This window comes from Pelecanus crispus, chromosome 7 (genome assembly GCF_030463565.1).
Source record: "Pelecanus crispus isolate bPelCri1 chromosome 7, bPelCri1.pri, whole genome shotgun sequence".
Classification (NCBI taxonomy): Eukaryota; Metazoa; Chordata; class Aves; order Pelecaniformes; family Pelecanidae; genus Pelecanus; species Pelecanus crispus.
This window is the reverse complement of record NC_134649.1, coordinates 18,664,387-18,685,383: the sequence shown is the minus strand read 5'-3', so window position 1 is coordinate 18,685,383 and position 20,997 is coordinate 18,664,387. Positions and strand designations below refer to the sequence as shown.

The window sequence follows — 20,997 nt, the reverse complement described above, 5'->3', positions numbered from 1 at the left end:
AAGCTCAGTGTTTAGCTTTTCTTAGCAGACCTTTGGGGCCTGTTCTTGCCTAAAACCCCACTCAGTTTTTTTCAGATCTCTTTTCTTCACTACCACCCCCACCCCCCCCACCCCCACTTGTCTAATGTATTCTCTGAGTTGCCCAAAGCACAAATCTGGCTCCCAAAGCCAATGTTCATTCATGCTTCCCTTTTCCCCTCTTGGTGCTCAGATGTCTGGGCGTCCAGACTCCCCTCCCTTATCTGGTGCATGGAGTGAGAAATCCATTAAAATAATCCCTCCCTCTCTCCTTATACTCTTAGCTGTGCCAACGCATTGTAGCTGGCTAGATACGTGTGCGTGCCTGCTTGAATTACTGTTCGACTTAGCTCCCTCCTCTACCGCTCTTAGAAAACATGATATGGTCTCTGGTATTTGGAGATGCTGCCTAGCTTGCTTGCTCTGAAATTCTTTAGGAAGCCTCCCAACGTGTTCTGGTGCTGTATGAGCCTTTCTGGCCAGCTGCTAGAAAGACTCAGCTTGTGTCATTGTCCTCACCTCTTCTTTATTAAAATCTCCATCTTTTCTCTCTTTTCTCTCCATTTCTATTGACTGTGTATTTATATTTATGTTACTTAACCTCTTGCAGTCAACTAGCAAAGCATGCCATGGGTGCAATTCCTTGAAAAGCAGGGGCAACGAACCTTAAGGTGGACTACTTTGAAGCCAGAAATGATACACAGGTAAATGTAAATAGGAAAATCCTACCCTAATTCTAGCTAGTATTATCGCTTGTCTTCTGAACTGATGGACTACTGCCAAGTCTATGAACATTTCACGGCAAATGCTGAGTCACAGGCAAGACAGAAACCCATACATTTAGCAACCCGAGAGAAGTTTCTTTTGTAGATGAGAATGTGTTAACACATACGTTTCAGAGTGTGGGTGTCTGGATGGGGAGGCACATAACATTACAGTACCAAGGCAACAACTCCATACTTAAACTGAAAAGGCATATCCTTTTAGAAGGATTTGTTTCTCTTTTCATTCTTCTAGAAAGTTTAGAAAACAATCTTCTGTTATCAAACATTATGCGGATCCTTCATGTAGGAAGACTTCAGAAATACTACTCTTCAGGGCCTTTTTTCACAAACAGCGCCTAGAAGTGTTGTGTAACCTGTATTTTCAAGAAACTTCAGACTCATTCCTTCGCAGAAAAGAAGAGCAAGAGTCTGTATCAACTTTCTCCAGCATCAGTGAAAAAAGATCCCTCACCACCTTCCCCCCTAGTAAAAACTGAATTCAGATAGAGCGAGTGGCTGAAAAACTGAGTAGCGGCAGAAGTTAGACATGTCACACCCTTTCCATAGGAACAAACTAGCAAAAAGCATCTGGACTTCCAAAGCAGCTGCCTAGCCTGTCTGTTCAAGAGTGAAAATTGAACTAAGAATTGTGAATGGGGTGAGAGGACATCTGAGGAAGCATTAAGAGAAAGACTCCAGGGGTAGGGTGATGTTAGTTACTTCAGTGGATCTGAAATGGAAGTTCAACAGACAGACTGATACACGAGGTCTGCAAGGGAACTTCAACTCACTCAGTTATTAAATGGTTTACCAGGATTTTTGCCTAAGGATTCTCACAACCTGAATGCTTCAGAGAGTCTTCTGCCTGGGATTTCCCAGTTATAACACAGACATTGAGAGTAAACAGTGAGAGGCCACATCATACTAATGTTAGTAGAAGAGAATGAAACAAGCCTGTGGTTTTCTGCTGGACAGAAGCATTTTGTCTTCTGTTCCAGTGAGAGTTCACTAGTAAAGAGTCAGGGCTATCCATTGCATGCCCAAAGAGTATGTTATTCTCAGATGCCGAGCCCTTAAATACTGCATTAACATAGTTAAGCATTTATGTGATTTAGCTAGTTCCTCTGTGTAAGTTATAAAATACCAGTTGATCATAGATACATACAGATGTACAAGCTAACTGGCACACGGTCAGAGATAATGAATAGCACTGACAGTTCAACACTGTAAAGAATAGATGGGGAAACCTGCTATTAAAGATAATGGCTCTCCAAGTTATTTGCTCGGAACAGTTTTCATGACCCCTGCACAAGAAAATGTGCTAATTTTAAAGTAATTCCCACAATTTACCTAGCTTAGTAAGGATATTTTAGCTTTCATCTTTCAACAGTAGTCCACTGTTTTAAATTATTTTTGCAATCAGTTATAATGTTCTATAGACAGATATTTATCATAGGGCACAAAATTGTTTTCCTGGGGGTGTGGTGTTACTTTCAAAGGAGGATAAAGGCATACATCTGCCATTGCCTCATGTCTTTGAGAAAGTCACTCAAATCTCTTGTGTTTCAATTTCCTCATCTTTAAAATTAGGAAAGAACATTTCAGGGTGCTGTGAGATTAAATTACTACTGTTTTGATAGGACATTGCTACTCATGGAGATGACAGCAGAAATTTGCAAAGAACTGGGCTTTGAAAGAAAGGATGGTTGACTCTCTGACCTTTAAGTCATGCCTATTAATCCCATAACCATCTTGTAAAGAAAAACACAGTATATAGCAGCTTTGAGAAAGGAATTTCACTATGCAACTATAAAATACCGGTTAAAGCAGAGAAGAGTACAAAACAAACATCACAGAAACCTTCTCTCAATGATTAAAAAAAAAAAAATCCCATTTTAAACAATAGGACTGGGTGAAATTTAAACAAAGATATCAAACAAGATATCAAGCTTCAAATGAATAGCAGAAATATTAACAATTGATGCTTTTTAACTGATACATAGAGAAGGAAATTAAGAGAAAACCAGTATTTCATAGTTATAAGTTTATTTTGGAAAATGTAAACGTCACTAACCATGCATACAAGTTAAGACGATATTTTACAGTTGTTAATTTTCTTCCTTTTTCCTTTTTTTTTTCCTTTTTTATTGTTGTTGCATAGGACATTATCACAATATATAATCTATGCAGTACAAAATACATAAAAAGTTACAGCAGAGCAAGAATAGATGAACATATAACTGTACAACTGTAATACTTCAATGTAGTGATTTAAAGAGTTGAAAAGTGACCCATGGAAGCATTCATGTGCTGCTGATAAAACTGTACAAATGAAGATGACACCAGTAACATTATAGTTCACCAAAGCTGGAAGTATATATGTAAACACAGGCACACTTACTGGCACACATATTCTCGTGTCACCCATACAGGCATGTGCTTGTGAAAAAGCACATGTGCCTGCACACACACATCTCCCAGAATGCATATATACACAGATAACTGCAGCTGTAACCAGAGATGAAACTCAACCACAAATCTCAAACAACAGGTTCAAACTTTCCAAATGCAATGGCGTTTGGATCTAGGATTTTGGTTCAGAACCATCACTAGTTATAATGAAACGGATACCTATTTTTGTTCTGTAGACATCCCTTCATTATTCGGTGTATAGTATATACACACTGCTGTGTATTTATGTATACACACATGTACTACACAAGATACACATATATACCTATTTATATATATGTGCATATACTTATATAAATCCATATATATAAATATTTATATATATATAAAACCTATACCAGTGGATGGGCTTTTGCATTCTATATTCTGGCTTATGGGGTAAACAAGTATAATTCGGTTATTTTCTTCACTTAAGGCTATAGCTTTATCCCCAAAAGAGTTAAAAATACAGATGTTCATCATACCATTCACTGACATAGATGATATGTTAGCACCCAATGCACAAACAGATGGTGGGATGGAGTAAAAAAGCACCTGAAAGTCAGTTTGTACGCATCACCTGATGAAATTAGTAAATCAAATGGCATTGAAAAGGCAAGCTTTAAGCATGCAGAGTTCGTTTTCCTTATTCTTTCTTCACAAACCATGTTCCCCAAAACAACAATGCACTTCACACATACAAATTCTAGGACTCATGGCAAAGAACTGGAGAAAAGCAGTCGTGAATGTGAATAGCTAGAAATGGGTAAGCTCCTCACACAGCCTTTTACTGTCTGGCTCCATGAAACATGGGAAGCACTGAACATCTGGATAGAAGGTAGTAAGGTTTTAAAGGTGTACAGAGGCGCTCATAGCTAAAAGTTATTGCAAGGGTTATGCAGTAAATAGGGTAGGATACATACAGGAATTAGGTGTTACCATCAAACAGAGGCTTCTGATGACTTGTTACAAATCTATACCTTTGCAGTTATGTAATGTAAACAGATACTAAGGATAGATTATAAAAGCAAGGAACAACTAATTTGCAGATATAAACAATTCTCACAATAAAATCTAGATGCTAGGAGTTTACCAGGACTACTAAGAAGCAGGATGAAAACTGAATTCATGTGGCCATTAATGCACTTTAATCCCCTTTGCATGGGATGAGGTTAATGGAAGGGGTGAATGACTTTTTAAGAGCATCTTTAGTTTCTTTCAAATTTAGTTGAGTGGTGGTAAGGAAGGTGATGATTTTAACTTCCACCCATTTCCTATAGCAAGGCAGTTAAGCTCAACTTTTAGAGAGGAAGCTAGAATCATGGCTGGAGAGAAACAAACAAACTTTCAGGGCTTCCTTAATAATAATAAACCTGTTACTAAAAGAAAAAAAATCAGGGCAATTTTGTATTTTGTGGGGATTCACCTCAACAGATTGCATGGGGAAAGGAGGAGGCAGAAGAAGAGATGCAGACTCCTCCAAGTGGAGCACTGTGAAGAAATCTGGACCTCGCCAGAGCAGTATTTCCTGAGTGTGCAATCTTTGTTGCTATGTCAGGAGACTGGTTTAGGTTACACCACTGGGTTAAACAACAAAAGGGTAAAAATCTGAGGTGTGGATAAGCACCCAGATTTCAAAACATAATTTGAGCTGTTCAGACTTCTCATATCTGCAAAACTCAGGAGGAACAATCATGAGAATGGAGTCTTATGACCTTGCTGGTGCTTCTGCTTCTTTTCTAGCATCCAGATGCTAGAAAACCCCAAACACTCTCCTTCCATATGAAAATATTGAGAGAAGTTTTGTTCACATTCAGTTTTAGAAACTACTAGTGGTTTGGAATTCATCATTTTATCCTAAAGCTATCATGTATTAAACATTTAATGGAGACATTTGAAACCCTAGGTAGGATTTTAAAACACAGTAATTTGACTGTCAGCCTAACACACTCAGAGGTATTTACAACTAAGATGTAAAAAAAAAAAAAAAAAAGTTTTAGCGACAAATTTCAGAGAAATTACTGAAAGTGTAGCTATGTTGGCTATATATAGTCTCATAGCCTTCTCATTAGATGAACTGGCGGAACTGGAAATTCAACTTTGAACCCTTTTTTTTTTTTCCCTGCTTAATGTTGGAGAATTATTAGTAATCTCTATGAGGAATATACATAAAACGCTTAGTTCACTGTTTGCGTTAAAGATTACATAGTTCTTGTGTCACTCAGAATAGGCTGTCCCATAATCTTTATATCCCATAATCTCAGTACTAATAAAACCTTGTACGAATATTCTTTCTCCAGGCTATTAAAACAACTCATTTGTAATGCACCTACTGATTCATGCTGAATTATTATGCACTAAATAAATGGACTGGAATGATTCCTCCTTTGCTAAAGATTAAATGATGCTCCTGTTGGAAAAGATGACTTTATAACAAACTGAACTTAGAACATGAAGTCTGTTATTTTTGCTGATACTTAGTTCTCCTTTTGATTTTGGTTCCGGCCCACCCACCCACCGCCCCCCCCATCCCTTAGTTAAGGTATAATGATAATGAGATATGTGGTCATGACTCGTTTCAAAGTATGTGCACAAGATACAGCTGACCTGTAGAATTCCTTTAGCTAGTTATCTTAAATGCCTCTACCAACTACAGCACAAGAGCACTTTTAGCAGTCACAGAAATGATTGGAATGTGAATTCCTGTTACCTGAATTGTATCAAGTTGTTAAAATTTTGTATCTTAGTAGATGAGGTTTTAAACAAAGGAAAGAGGAAATCTATGGAGGCAAACAGATCTGGTTTTCCCCTAACTCACAGTGGTTAGGCAACTCATCACACAAACTCAACAATATTTGTCATCTTGCAAAAAAACCTTACGATGTTCTTTCATTTTCTGTGAAATGAAACAGTAGAATTGTGCCTTGCATGACTTCCAGTTCAAAAGGGGAAAATTGTGATTTTATAGAGGTGAAAACTGAAGCAAATGAACAGGAAAAAATACTGAAATATCTGCACTTTGAACTGTCGTTAAGTATTTATCTGTACAACTAGTAGAATGTGTAGTATTAGGAATAATGTAAATAGTATGAAAGTACCTATGAAACTAGTTGGAAATCTATATTAGCCTCTCACAATTAATATACAGTACAGTAAAAACTTGCAAAATTGGATCAATGCAAAGCAGCAAGATACAGGTTCATTTGGAACGTGGAGGCATTCACTTGATATCAAAAGGCAGGTTTGGCGTAGAGAGTTTCTTTTCACCATGCTACACTTAACTGCACTTATACCCCTACAGTAAAAACAAGGAAACCCAAAAAATTCCACAATCAAAAGGACCTGAATTTATAATATACACCATCAGACCCAGCCAAACCAAGGAAAGTGTATTTGCTGCCAGTGAGGTCTCCAGTACATCACAATGCTCCTGGTCTTTTGCTGTATTTTCTACCATATAAAACATAAAAATCTACCTCCTAGTGCTCTATCTAGTGTCAAATATTTGAAAGTTATTGAAAACTAGCCAAGATTCCCTTTTTGTTATTATGCAATTATTCAGATATGGGAGCACCTTACTTTATGCTGGTATGTGTATTTTTGAAAAACTTGTAGTAGTGCTGAGCTAAAATGTCATTTTGTTTTAAAACTTAAAAATGCATTATTTTTCCAGTCAGAAGAGATCTTATGATTTTTGCTTCCTTTTATCAGTAACCACGATCGTGATGCAACAGGATACAGAAACCATGTCTTAGCCAATTTGTCTTGCTGAGATACAGCTGTACAGTAGGTATGTACCTTGATAAAAGTGTTGATGGGCATTGGTTCAGCTATGCTATTTCCATAGTTCATTAAAAAAAAAAAAAAGGAAAAAAGAATGAAGAAAATTGTTCAAGTCAGTGTGGTTTGATTTGAATATTCTGTTGGTCCCATACTGAACAGGCAGTGCAGAGAGCTTAACAACATGGAGAGAGTGACAACAGAATGCCTCCGAGATTCCATGCTACCTTTGCAATAAAATGTTACCCAGTGTAAATAAGTTTCCTTGTAATTTAGGCTATTTACTTAAGGCATCTTGTTTAGAATTTTTTCTCAGAATTTTATCTAGCATGAAACAAACAAACAAACAAGTTTATCAACCTCACAGAGATTTCTGCAATAGGAAGTTGGTTTTGGAGCATCTTCAGCATGAAGTGAAAAGACGGCTTGCTACCAGAAGCAGAGGGCAGCTTGAAGAAGGGCAAGACTCCTGTTTGGACGCTCCCCAATGTAGGTATATAATCAGGAAAACAAACAATGGAAGAGTCTGGTCCTACATTCCAGTACTGGTTTGTTTTTTGTATTGTTTGTTTGTTTTTTATGTTTTCCGCAGTGTGTGAAAGAACCTAACAAAAAGCTTCTGAGTGCAAATATATTTACAGAGTAAGGCTGTGGTTAGGGTGTGTCTTCATTGTAATTATTGTGTAACATAAATATCCATCCCTGAGAAAGGAGAAGGGGGACACAATCCAACACAGTTGATTTGTAAGTGTATGTATGCTCATGTTGTGCAATCCGGTCTTATAAAACTACTTTGACACCTGAGGTGAATTAAGTGGGGGTTTTTTTTCTTTTTTTAGATTTTCTCATTTTCTTATAAAGAATAATCAAGAGGATCTGTAAATGGTTGCAAAATGTATGACATATTGAGACAGCAGGAGTCACTAAGTGGAACATGTAAGTCTGTCCATGAGGTTAGAATAGCCACTTGTGTGGTTGGGTAAAGAAAATTTGACTGGAAATTGCAGTGGGAGGCAGCTATTTACTGATTTTTTTTTTTTTTTTTTTTTTTTTAAAGGGGTGTTGGGAACGGAGAAGGGGAAGCGACAGGTTTTTTTAAATGTGTGCAACACAAACAAAACTCCACGTTAGGTATTAGAGGCAAAGTGCTGACATCCAGTGCAGGTAGGTCTATGGTGAACTGGCGGGGCTAATCGTCGGACTTGAGGCATCTGAGCGGCTGTAGTCACTGACAGACCCTGTTCTTGAGCTGCTTCCACTTCGCCTCTTGAGCATGCTTGGGTGGAAATTGGCATGGCGACGGGCATGCTTTGTCAGGTGGTCACTGCGCATGAAGCGTTTCTCACAGAGAGGACAGCTGAACTTCTTTTCTCCAGTGTGAGTACGGTAATGGCGGGCCAGCTCATCGGAGCGAGCAAACTTCTTGTTACATCCTTGCCAGTTGCATTCAAAAGGCCGTTCACCTGCAGGAAGCAAACATGGCAAGATTAGAAGGGATAGCAATGTCTTGCATGGCTTTTGTATACAAAAGTTAGAAGAAAAAGGCTGGGAGCAAGGTAGATGTCACTTGGCACTAATTAGGTGGAGAAGGTATTACTCTGCCAGAGAGGAGGCCACTGTGGTTTTCCAACCCATTAGAAAGTACTGTAAATCAAACTAGTGATACCTTATTTGATAACTGGATCTTCAGGGATGCTGGGCTCCTGATCCTTTCATGGATGTCACTTTTCCTATCTCTTGTAGTCCACTGGACTTTACTTCTGGACTTTGACAATATCTGTACTGTACTCTACAGAGTATTCATGTATTCCTCCAAGCTGACCCTATGTCTGTCTGACTCAGTGTTGAAGTTCAGAGGTGTGATAAAGTCTCTCTCTTCAGCTATTTAAAAACAATTATGCTGAAAATGCAAAACAGCAATTTTGAGGCACTGGATGCGAGGCTCTCACCTTGTATTCTCCACGGCCGTGCCTGTGTTTTCTGCATTTGCTACAAGGTACTGTGGTTTCTTGTGGTCACTGCCTTAGGTCTCATTCAGAAGTGAGGCAGGGAGCACCGTATTTCAACTACACAAATGTGCCACATCGAAGGTAGCAGCCTTCTATCAATAGCTAACCTAAAAACCATGACCTGTTATGCTTAAGGTAGGTCCAGTGAGCTCAAACAAATAGCAGTCTGGTGACCTGCTGCACTTCTCAACAGATCTCAGACATGGGAAACATTTCTCACAGGACCAGATGCCCGTGCCGTTGCGTGTCTGCACTTAGGCACAGTGGTAGATATGCAACCCGAGATGCTTCAGCACCGGAGGCGAGCACAGATTGCAGACAGAAGCATTGTTGGGTAGACTGGTATCTGGAATATATTCCCAGCTTCATCACTGATGTGCTGCATAACCTTGGGCAACTCGTACTATTTGTTTCCATCCTTAGTTTCTCCATTTGTTAAAAATGAAAACACCAAATCATGAAATGTGCTGTCTACTACTTTTGTATATTGGTTGGGTTCTTACTGTCATTGAGTCTGAACATCACATATTCTTTATTTGTTATTAGTCTAGAACATCTTATTCTTTTGTGAATACACAGACTTAGCATTTTTTGTAGTTGTAATTTTTATAAATTCCTACTTGCACTAATCTTAATCTTTCTAATACTAAATAGCTAGTTCTAGAGGCCCAGAGAGGTACAAAAATTCTGTGCCAAAATAAGAAATAAAAGTTCTCCACATGCTACACCAAATAGGAGATAAATAAATAAATGAGCCTCCTGGAGAAATTCAATACACCTTAATTAAAATTGTCTGAAAGGAAAATTTACCACAGCCAGGCTTCAATCTAAGCAGCTAATAATCTGTTTTAAATTCACAGATTTGGCCATAACATTTATCTCCAGGATCTACTTAGGAGGCTCCTGCTCAAAAAAAGAGATTTACAGGTTCTTTTTCCCTTCTGTTTATGAAGCCTCCAAGATACTTCAGCCAAATCTCAAATAGTGTCTCAATGAACAGACAGGCAATTCTTTTCTTGAATACGATTTTGTTCAAGAACATAGAGAAAGCAAGTGTCCCTGATGTTTCCTTGATTATTTAGGAGAAAGACCAAGGCTCATTAGACCAATTGTTCTCAAGCACATTTTGTGGATTTCATTAGTTTCACCTACAACTACAATGCATAACGCAATAGTTGTATCTGTACACAAGGGAAATTTTTGTATGGAGAACCATGAACACCACCTCCTAAGTGATCTGCAAAAGGCAGCTAAGATGAACAGGACTGTTTTCAGTTGGCTTCCCCTGAGCTAAAGCCTAAAAAACTTAGGGCCCCACAAACTTTTTAAAGAAGAAAAACACCACTGACTGGTTTAATGGATATAGTTTTGTTGCCTAAGAAAACCCATGCAAACTCATTCAATGTCCTCCTCAGCCGCCTTCTGCAAACTGTCAGGGACTCATCTCTCAGTCTGCTGATAGAAATGTGAAACAAATGGGAAACAAATATATTTTGGCTGTGTTTGTCATGTATCCAGTCATCTGTTGTTAAATAACGCTCCTGCCTGTTGTGGGACATGCCAGTCATCCCTGTTGTGTGACCAGATTCACTAGTCTTCTCCCTATGTTTTGGTCATAGAACAGATATACTTCTTGAGGACTTTGGGACCCTTAGGAAGAAGGGCAATGAGACATGGTCTGACAGCTGGATCTGGCCTATAGAAACGAAGTTTCTCATCCCTGAGCTATGGCATCTATTCTTGGTAAGGCAACGGCCTTTGGATGTTTGTATTGCCCAAGTTAATTTTCTCTGTTTTCATTACAAATGGTGTCAGCAAATGCTCTTCACTAGAAGGACTGCCCATGAAATGACTGCTTTTAGACAAGGCAGGCAAGAGTTAACATGCAATCCTTTGCTTCTGCTGTTGACAACACCATGAAGCACAAAGAAAATGGTACCTTTTCTGCTGATTAGCTAGCATGGCATCAGCTGCTCTTTTCCATGTCTAGCATTCGGTAGCCAGCAGTAGGCATGACAGTCCAGTTCCTAATGAGATAAGAGGTTCTGGTGCAGGATTATGTAAGATTGGTGTTATCCAGCGCTAACAGTCAGGTGCTGAAGGTATTGCACAACTTATCTCCCCCTCTCCTTACTGCACATCAGGTCTGGATGAGAACATTCAGGTTCCTACTCACCTGCCTGATTTGATGTTGTTGATGATGGTGGTGATGATTTGGGTGCTAAGCCAAAGAAAATGTGGTCTTTCTTCCACTACTTCTCTACTGTCCCCTGTTCCCCTCCTTCCTAGGAACTACTTTTTCCTTTCAGTCCTCTCTAGTCTTGATTTGATATCTTCTTGGTAATTACCTTTAAGTTTCTTGGCCAAGCGGTTTTGCCCTCCATGCACTCTCTGACAGCTGGCATCACACTAATAGTGGTAGTAAGTTCTCTAGAGTGCTTCCCAGCTTTGTTGAGGTTCAGCAATACCTCCTCAAAGAAAAGCTGTATTGTGAAGAAATGCTGGATGCCTTGTGTGGAGATACGAGTCATTATTGTTCATAAAAAAATTAGTACACAGTCTGGAACAAAGTTGCTGCAGGGTATTAATTAAGACAAGACCGAGCTGCTGGTTAAAAACCACACATGGAAATTCACAGTCTGTCATCAGTCTCATCTCTCAAACAGAAGGGATGTGGTTTTCTGTGCAGGTAAGTTATATAAATGTCCTTTTACCGGCAGTAAAGCACTCGACAGAATGAGAGATTGTACGAATTGATTGCCTAATCTCATTAGGGAACATGCAGCCACAGTACAACTTTCTTGCATAAGCAGTAACCCATGGACATGTTGTACTCAACAAAGAACTTTCACCATTAAAGTGGCTGTACACAACACAATGAAGTTTTTGAGCTCCATCTCTGGCAATGCTGAAGTCAGAATTTTACCTTTATACAATGACTGCAGAGTTTGATCCTATAAATTAATGTGGAAATGTTATCAAATATCTTAAATATGGCGGGAAACATGTCAAGCATGTGAATGTGTATATTGAGAGTCTCAACGCTATGTCTTGGCAGTGGCAGTATTTTTGTGCATTATGAGCATTACTAGCAGGTCTCAAAGAGAGGTAAGTCTCCAAAAGATAACGATGCTTGAAAATAAAGGAATCAAAAAGTAGCTCAGGCTTCTTTACTTTAGCCAAGAGATGCCTTTAAAAGATACGGAATATTGTAATTTTTTTTTTTTAACAATGTTAAATAGGTTTGGATTTCCATGTTCCAAATCCCATTAAACGGTAACCTTTCTAGCTGTTCTGCCAGAGCACATGACATCACATAACTTGTGTTCAGAGTTACACAAGCTGATGGAAAAACATCACATTCGAGAATTAAATTCAAGTGATCTTAACTGAAAATTACACAAGCAAGAACATTTTTGGCTTCTTCCTGAACTCCACCCAGTCCAAAGAAAAAAAATGTGTGTAAAGCTGCATTAAGAAATTTGCAGTGCTCACTGAGTAAAAGTATGAGAGATCTGCAGGTGCACTGATTTCTGAATTCATTTCAGTGTCACAGACCTAGCTATTTATGCTGCTTATATTGTCTGCCAGAGCAGACCGCCAAAGGAACCGTAGAGTTGCCTGGGCTCTGGAAACAGCATTAAAAAAAAATGCATCTTTTCTCTCTTGCTGGAAGGGATTCAGAAGCAAGTAGAGTCACCCTGTTCTTACAATATTATGTAAAGGTCCTTTCTATTATTCTGTATTTGTCAAGCTTTATATATATTGAGGCAACTATACATATTTATGGGAGACAAAAACTACAGAGATGGTGGAACCAGATCTGATGTCTACTGAGCTTGATTTGTACCATACTTTTAGTGCACTCTTGACTTTACACCAATCCACGTTTTAAGGAGTCCTTTCCTATATAGTGAGACTCCTGTACAGACCCTGGAATAATCTGCTTCCTGTTTTACCAATTCATCTGTACGATATCCAGCATTTGAATAGCAATTAAAAATGATACTAAGTACCATGTAGGCCTATTTTTTTTATTAAAAAAAACCTACTACTGACTGAAATGCCAAAACAGGTTGACACACCTGTGATACCAACCATTTTCAGAATTACAATGCAAAGATCAGGCAATTGGATCTGAACAAATTGAAATGTGATATCCACTGCCCTACAGATTAGAGTATTATTAAGTCAAACCATGTATTGGGGGCTATTTTTTCAATTTAACTCATGTAGTAGCTCTGCACATGATGTTAGCATCTTCAAGCATGTGTTCAGGCCATGCAGTAACAAAGAAATCTGTATCCTGGGAATTCCACAAGTGCCTGCAAAACCAGAAACAGTAAGCCAGAAACAATTTTCTGTGATCTTTGATCTGTTCTGCTGCTTCGCAGAACAGCATTGTATGTTGTTATGAAAACAGACTAGAAACCTGAACACGCCACTGTGTGCTATTCTTATATTTCTACATTTTCATATACATAATTAAGGTTCTATTTGAAAACACAGATCAGCAGGCTGGGTGGGGAGGATGAGGGGCAGACAGTTAAACAGAGATGTGACTGAAGCAGCCTTTCTCCAAGAGAGGAAATGCGATCCTGGGAAAAAAACATTCAGCCAAGCAGACTCTGTTTCTTGAGACTGGCTGTTATTTTAAAAAAAGAGAAAAGGTCATCTTTCAATAGCACTGATATATATTTATGAATATTTTCATTTCTGTTATTCTCTTCTTTACAAACAAGCCCTTAATCTTCTGAGTGCAAGAGAAGAGAATAATGCATAGCTTTGATATTAGGCGAATGGTGGTTTCTTTATTAAGTATTTAAAAAAGCATCAAAAAATTCCAAAGCCTCAGAATTCCAAAATTCCTATAAATTGAAACCAGTTAGTTTTAAATTAATTATTTTTGAGGTGACATTTCATAATCAAACAAGTAAATGCAATCATGGTTTTTGCATCCGCTTTTGTGCGTCTGTCCAACAGCTTTTGAATGTCTCTGCTACCTTCAACCATATGTAACAGAGGTAGTGAATTCAGCAATATTAAGCTTGACTAGTTCCAGGAAAATGAGGAAGTTTTAGTAATGTTCTCAGTGAAAAGAAAAGTTATAGAGTGAATTTGACTGTCACTAGACACCAGAAACCCAATACGGGAGCGTGGTATGAATGCCCAAATCCAAGAAAACGCTCCAATCAGAGTTCACGCGTCATTAGACACTGGGACATAACGCTCCCCCAAGCCCCTAGGACACACAGCAACAAGGAGCTAGGTTGCATTAGTACCTGCTGACCTGCTATTTCCATTATCTGTGATGTGACCTTTATTTAGGAACTGGAGTTGTCAGATTGCCAGCAGGTATGGACCCAGGTGTCAAGCACAACCTCACTTTAAAGTGTGGGCATCTTTATTTTAATCTTAGCAAATCCAGTCATTAAATTGATAAATTATTGGATCTTATGTCTTCTGTGTGCACAGGAAACTACTACTGGGCAGGAGCTGCAACAGCTATCATAACATCCATTATTTAAATCCTTGGTTTATTTTCTGTACCTTAACATTTTCAATGAGTTATTTAGACATATATGAATATTTCTTGACAGGAGAATTTCCAAGCACAATTTTACATTTTAAGTTAACGTGTGTTACTGTTTGCTCTGGAAGTGCTTGTATTGCTCCATCTGGGAGCATGGATTACACCATGTGACTTATCTGTATAACCACAGCTAACTAGAACAACTCAAATAGCAAATGACGAACACACGTTCAAATACTATAATGATAATGGCTGCAATGCCAGAGAAATGTAAGTAGTGTAAAATTCCTCCCCTAGCCTTAACCACAGTCAGGTCCACCCAAAACCCAAAATAACTGATTTGGTATGCTCCATGCAGCTATCTGGTCCTTCTTAAAAATATTACCACTCACTTTCACCATAATGGAAACAACATTTGTTTGTTTGTTTTTAAACAGATTAAGTTCTATCAGTTACATTCTACACCTTTTTTTCAAATGTGTTCAATAATGCCAGCCCAATCTCAAATCTCAGTTTATAATAATTTTAGCTACTTTACTTAATTTTTATCAGCCACATTTGCTTCTGTTTTGTCAAGGCAGAATCATTCTAGCCTTTTTAGGCTTTTTTTTTTTCCCTAGGACACTTCATCACATAATCTTTCAGTTGTCTAAAATATGCATTCCACAGCTTTACTGAATCCCTTTTCAAACTGGGATGCCCAAGCTGAACTGCTCTGTCTCTGTGAATTTCTATAGCTTAGCACTTTTAAAATACCTATCTTTTTTATCCTGCATTTTTGCACAGTGAATTAAGAATCTGAAATTTGAACCTGTTGTCTTTACCAAGTTATTTTCTGCCTACCTTGTTAACTCCCGCCTACCATGTTAACTCCTGTTTGAGTCCTGTTTAGTTCTCACTTTATCTCTGCTGAAGCGCATCACTCTGTGTTCAGTACATTAAGCAATGTGTTCCACTCCCAGCTAAAGCCTAAAGACCACACAAACAACCAGTAAGTAGCTGAAAGTTATGTTCCAGGATCTGGAAAATAAGCCTTAAAGCAAATTTGCTTTAAAATGAAATGTCCATAAATTTAATAAGAATAATAAAAATATATTGCTACATCCTTTGCTAAGGTTTTGAATGAAAGAATGAAATATAGGCTAGAGCTATGTGGATAACTTATTTTCCGCTCAACTGAAAAATTAAAAAAACTTTGAACTGCAGAAGAATTCAGCAAACCAAGAAGCCCATAGTAATTTTATTTTTGGTTGACCAAAATGTTTTACTTCTTTTGGGGTGTTTTTTTGTAACACTATTTTAATTCCTTTAGCTTTGGGGACAATTTTCAACACAATGACAATGTTAATCTGAAATGAATCAATGAAACACACTATCACAACTTTCCTGAAATAAAAAAAAATCAGCCTAAACTATTTGCTGAGTTTAACTGACATATAGTTCTGTTCTTCATAAAAGACTACTTGTCAGTGAACAACTGTTCACCAAAAATATAGTTTCTATAGTTCTTGCTAATAAAGAAATGCAAGATTATTAATATTCTTAATTAACAATTCTTGGCAGCTTTCCCTCCATGAAGATTAAATGCCTGACATTTTTGTTAGGTGACTAACTGGAGATCTGATCTGCTAAAGGAAAAATTTCATTTGTGTTTTCAACTTCCACTGGACTCCCTGTGTTTATAAGCACAAGGGATTTTCAAAGACAGCCAACAAGGGTAGGCTAACCAGCCAAGTGTAAGGACCATGAAAGTCTACCCTCCCCTTCACAGAGAAATCTTGGAATAGATTTTATATCTATGCTGAGAACGTGACTTAGGATGTGCCCTCTAGCATTGCAGTGTGGCCCAAGGAGCCTTAGGTGATTCCCTACAGCATCTGAAGTACAAGAAACTTATTTTCTAGTGTTATGCTAAGCTGCTTTGGTTTCCTTGTTCATTTGTCCTCCTGAGTCATTTTGCAAACTGTTGGTAAGTGATGCAGCCCTTCAGAATGCTGAGTCTGTTTCGAGTTCTCACTTCAAACAGTACAAAGATGCACTACTGGCATGGGAAAGAAGCAACCAACCCAAAGTCCATGCCAGAAAGACCAAGCATATTTTCCAAACATATATTTTTATGATCTTCTCTGAACCGATAGAGAGTGTTACAGACCCATGGATACACAGTGAGTTGTATTTGGTTTTCTTCTCTCTAGCTACGTTGACATTGTAGTCTCTCTCTCCCCTTCTCTGCCAGAAAGTACTCCAAAAATTAGGTAATCCTGCTGGGCAATTGAGAAATTAAATTCTTTCCCATCAATTGAAGACCATAAAAAAGTCATAAAAAACCCTTCAGGAATGCCACAGTTTGAAATTCACATCTGTGTCTGTAGACTTGAGCACTGAGAGTCTGACGCTACTTGTTTTACTGCACCCTTGTACTAAGACACATAACACTTGTCATCGCTAATATTAGGCTTTTTTCTCTGCAGTTTGTCCCTTCCTGGTTTCTGAAGAGTTCACACTTTCTCTCTTCTCCTTTCTTACACAACCCCTCCCTGCTTTGTATGTTTATTCCTGTTTTGAAACTACAAAAAATCAGTTGCACTAGGCCAGGGGCTTACAAAGCTCTGAAGTCAATTATACAGACTACATCAAAACGGGGACTGTGTAAACATAGTTGCATTTGTGTGTGTTAAATATGTTAAAGAGTTTTTCTCTTGAAATACAATCAGATACAAAATCGCTAAGGTGAGTTTACCCCTCAAGATTCCTTCCTTTTATGACGGGGTCTAGATATATAGACACAAATCTTTGAAATACGGTAACAGCAGTATTTAAAACTACTTTAGCAAAGAGGCTGAATTAGCTGAATAAAGCATTGAACGAAAGGTGCTTTTATAACTTTCTGAATAATTAATTAACCTAGTCATATGCTCACCACTTAGGTAAGAATGTGTGCATCCGACGACTCAATTTGATGCATCAGTAGAATCCAGTGGAACAGAAAAGCCAGCAGAAAGACATCTCTGAAACTAAAGGCTGAGAAAGTGAAAGTGAACGAACAGAGATATGTGTAATTTGTAAAACACTCCTATGGCTTAGAGATTCCTCATCAATCTTCTAACCAAGGGTCACAGGCTATCTGCAACTACTAGCAAAATGAAGAGAGTTCATTTAGTGAAGGGAGATGAGGGCATCCTTGTCTTTGCTGTCCTCCCCAGCTTCCCATCATAAAAGTGCTAGTAGCCATGACAAGAAGGTAAAGAAACAATATTCTTGTTGGTATCTAAAGCAAATTTAACAAAACAGCTCTAAATAGTATCTTTATACATATACTGCTGAGATTCTGTGAAAATAATTATTGCATCATACCTGCTTCTTTCCTGTACTGTACATAGTGCTGTATGTTGTATGCGTGAAGGCCAGGATGCCTCACTAAGCTGGCCATTGGGTGTGATATTTTCCTCTTCATTTTTTGTGATGTTCTTAGCAAAGTGTTTCTGGGGGAGTTACTGATCATATACAAATGCAGTAAGAACACTTCTTTTTGGATGTAAATTTGCTCATTAGTACCTTCAGTATTCAGGTTAGCTGTGTCAGGTAAGAAAACGATGCATATGTATGTTTTCTCCTCACAGAAGTATAATGAGCATGAAAGATGTTCCCCACATCTCAAAGGGCAGGTAAAGTTTTCTTTTGATGGCTCGAAAAAACAATGCACAACTTTGTGGTAGCAATTGCGTTACTGCTATATCTTCTACATGGCCTTGTCAAAATATACATACATAGTATTTCTCTTGACTCTTTTCTGTCATATTTGCTGTAGTCTTGCTATATGACTGCACTTGAGCATGCAGACTTTCGATGCACTGTCAGTATAGCAATACCTCAGTCTGTAAAATTGTGAGCAATCAAAACTTCAGCTGCTTCTTACAAAGGCAGGAATCCGTCAGCCAGAAAAATGGTAATGTTACACAATTATATGAGATGGTGTTTATAATGCATGCAATTTCAAAGATAAAGTATAAATCTTCTTACAGCTCTATATGGATTTATTATTGTTATCTAATGCTGCTCTTTTGTTTATTCTATCTTAACTTTAAAGCTTAACATTCACTATATTGCTCTCTTTCCCAGAAGTTCTGATGCACTACCAAAATGGAGACCTCCCATCTAAGAAAAGAGGAACATCCGAGCCATTAGGATACCCGTGAGGTCAGAAACTTATCCTACCTAGCAGGGACAACTTCCATGTTTAGGTGAGTGTGCAGACTAGAATGGACCCTGTCTGCCCCACAGGAATAACTTCTATCGATCATGCTTCCATTAAGTGCAATGCCTTTGTTTACATAGACTTTTGCCACATCCTATTATAAAAGCAGCATTTTTTCCCTCTGCTGCTGGAATCTATGAGTAAACAATGCTCTTTTACTGAGTACCAGTGACAGGCCTAACTCATGAAAAACGAAAGGCAACAGCCGCAGTGTCAAAGAGCTTATGTTCTAAAACAATGCAAACTAAATGTTGGGTTTTCTGTCAAAGTTAAGCACCTGCAATTGCTGTATGTAATTTCTGTTCAGTAAGCCTAAAACTCTTATTGGGTCTCCTTATCTCTGAGGCATTAAATCCTAGACTAGTGCTCAGTAAAACAGCTGAAATGCCACTAACTTAAAAGAGCAGCATGCTCCACTTGATTTTGTCTCTCCTGTGGCTTGTTCCAAGAATGGAGATCAATAGCTGACCCTTTGACTTTGCACTTAAATGCAAGATAATTAAATTGTGTTATGCTGAAATGATGAAGTGATGAATTCTGGGGAGAGGAAGATGTGTCTTAGCTATGTGTCATTTCCAAACCATACCAAAGTATCAGACTCTTTGCAAAGAGGGGTACTCTGGGGCTTAGTACAGTAGCCCTTTAATTGCTATATCCCTCTGATTTGTTCTACTCAGATCTATAAATGTAAGAAAGGAGGATGATTATTAAAACCTCTATTGTGAATAGAAAATAAATGAAAGAAACACTGTAAATAGAGCCTCTAAACACATCTGGGTAGTACTGAATGACAAAACTAGAAGATGAGGGATTTTTTTCCTTTCCATTGGTCAAGTATACTTTTTAATAAATATACTTCAAAAGAATACTGGCATTGCAAAACCAAAAAATGTAAGTGCTAATCAGCAAATCTGACCTATTGCATCACCCCAGCAAAGGAGTTTCAGCCTAGAATTCTTGCCTTGAGCCAAAAACTTGTTTAAAGGGTTTTCTTCATTCCTTACATACAAAGCTTGTGTCTTCAGTATAGGTCAGAGAAATCTGGTCTCTTAAAACATAACAGGGACTAACATCAATTAAGGCATGTGGGATTTTGTTCTTTTTCTGTCGTGTTGATAAGCCAATTCAAACCTTTTAAAGTGACAAGGGACTAGAGAAGGGGTCTCCAAATGTATGTAATAATAAACACCGTGTTTTTATCAAATGAGTCCAGTTAAAACTTGAAAACTAAAGTAATAATATGAACCTTGATGGATATATATGCTGGACTGAGATCTTGTTTAGTCATTTGCAGTCTCATGTTACTTCTGTTCTAGCATGCTAGCATGGTGATTTGTTGTCTGCTACAAGCTGATGATTTCGGCTGCACCACTCACCCTCTGTTAGAGCAAATAAGGTGATTAATGAAAATGTTATGCAGACAGCCACTGAAGCCAAGAAAAAAAACTCCCCAGACTTGATTCTCTCCCTTCCAGGAGGGGAAAAAAATCTTACCCATAGCTGACACAACTGAACCAAATGTGTCTGCAGGGAATGTGTAGTTAAGGTACCAACAGAAACACAAGGTTTCCATTACAAACTGCTGTCTGGATCTTTCCTGTGCTACCTCAGAATTCCTCACTCTGTTACCCAGCCCACCCTGCAAACTCAAAACAACTCCAGATCAGACATCTGTTAGCAGCTCCATGAGAGCTCTAGAGTATTACACCCTTGGCATCCTGTCTTTCTCCAGCCCACTCTTACAGTGGAAAAAAAGATTACATACTCACTATAGGATACTTCCCCCTGTTCTTCCAGTCTGTGCTACCTCTTCTTGAAACCTAGGATGATGTCCCAACAGAGCTGACAGGCTAACTGTCAAGCCATTCATTCTCAATGGTGTGGTCTTTACACAGAGAAATTATACTCATAGCAGAATTAAGCAGTAGGTCTCATGGGTCAAATGGCAGGAACCAAAAAAGGAACATAGTGACTTCTAAATGCCATAACCTCTTCTTTGGAAATTCTCTTGCGAACATATCTCCACAGGTAACTGTGCTCCTTTTTTGATCAATGTGATGACCTATCTTTCCTCAGCCTTCAGTGTGGGGCATGGGTTATTCCTTGCTCTTCTAACAACCCAAGGGTCTTCTCTCTCTACTGGAAAATGCTGTTATCTAGTTCTTGTTGGAAAATTCTAGTTAGCTT

At 38.3% G+C, this 20,997-nt stretch overlaps 1 protein-coding gene across 1 annotated transcript in view; it reads right to left on the bottom strand.

Moving 5' to 3' along the window:
* Positions 1-5,765: 5,765 nt before the first annotated feature.
* LOC104023720 (Krueppel-like factor 13) overlaps positions 5,766-20,997 on the bottom strand; it is a 33,505-nt gene continuing 18,273 nt past the window's right edge. The window contains exon 2 of the mRNA XM_075714141.1: positions 5,766-8,476. Coding sequence (XP_075570256.1) covers positions 8,184-8,476 — 293 coding nt within the window. The 3' untranslated portion in view covers positions 5,766-8,183. The remainder of the gene's footprint in view (positions 8,477-20,997) is intronic.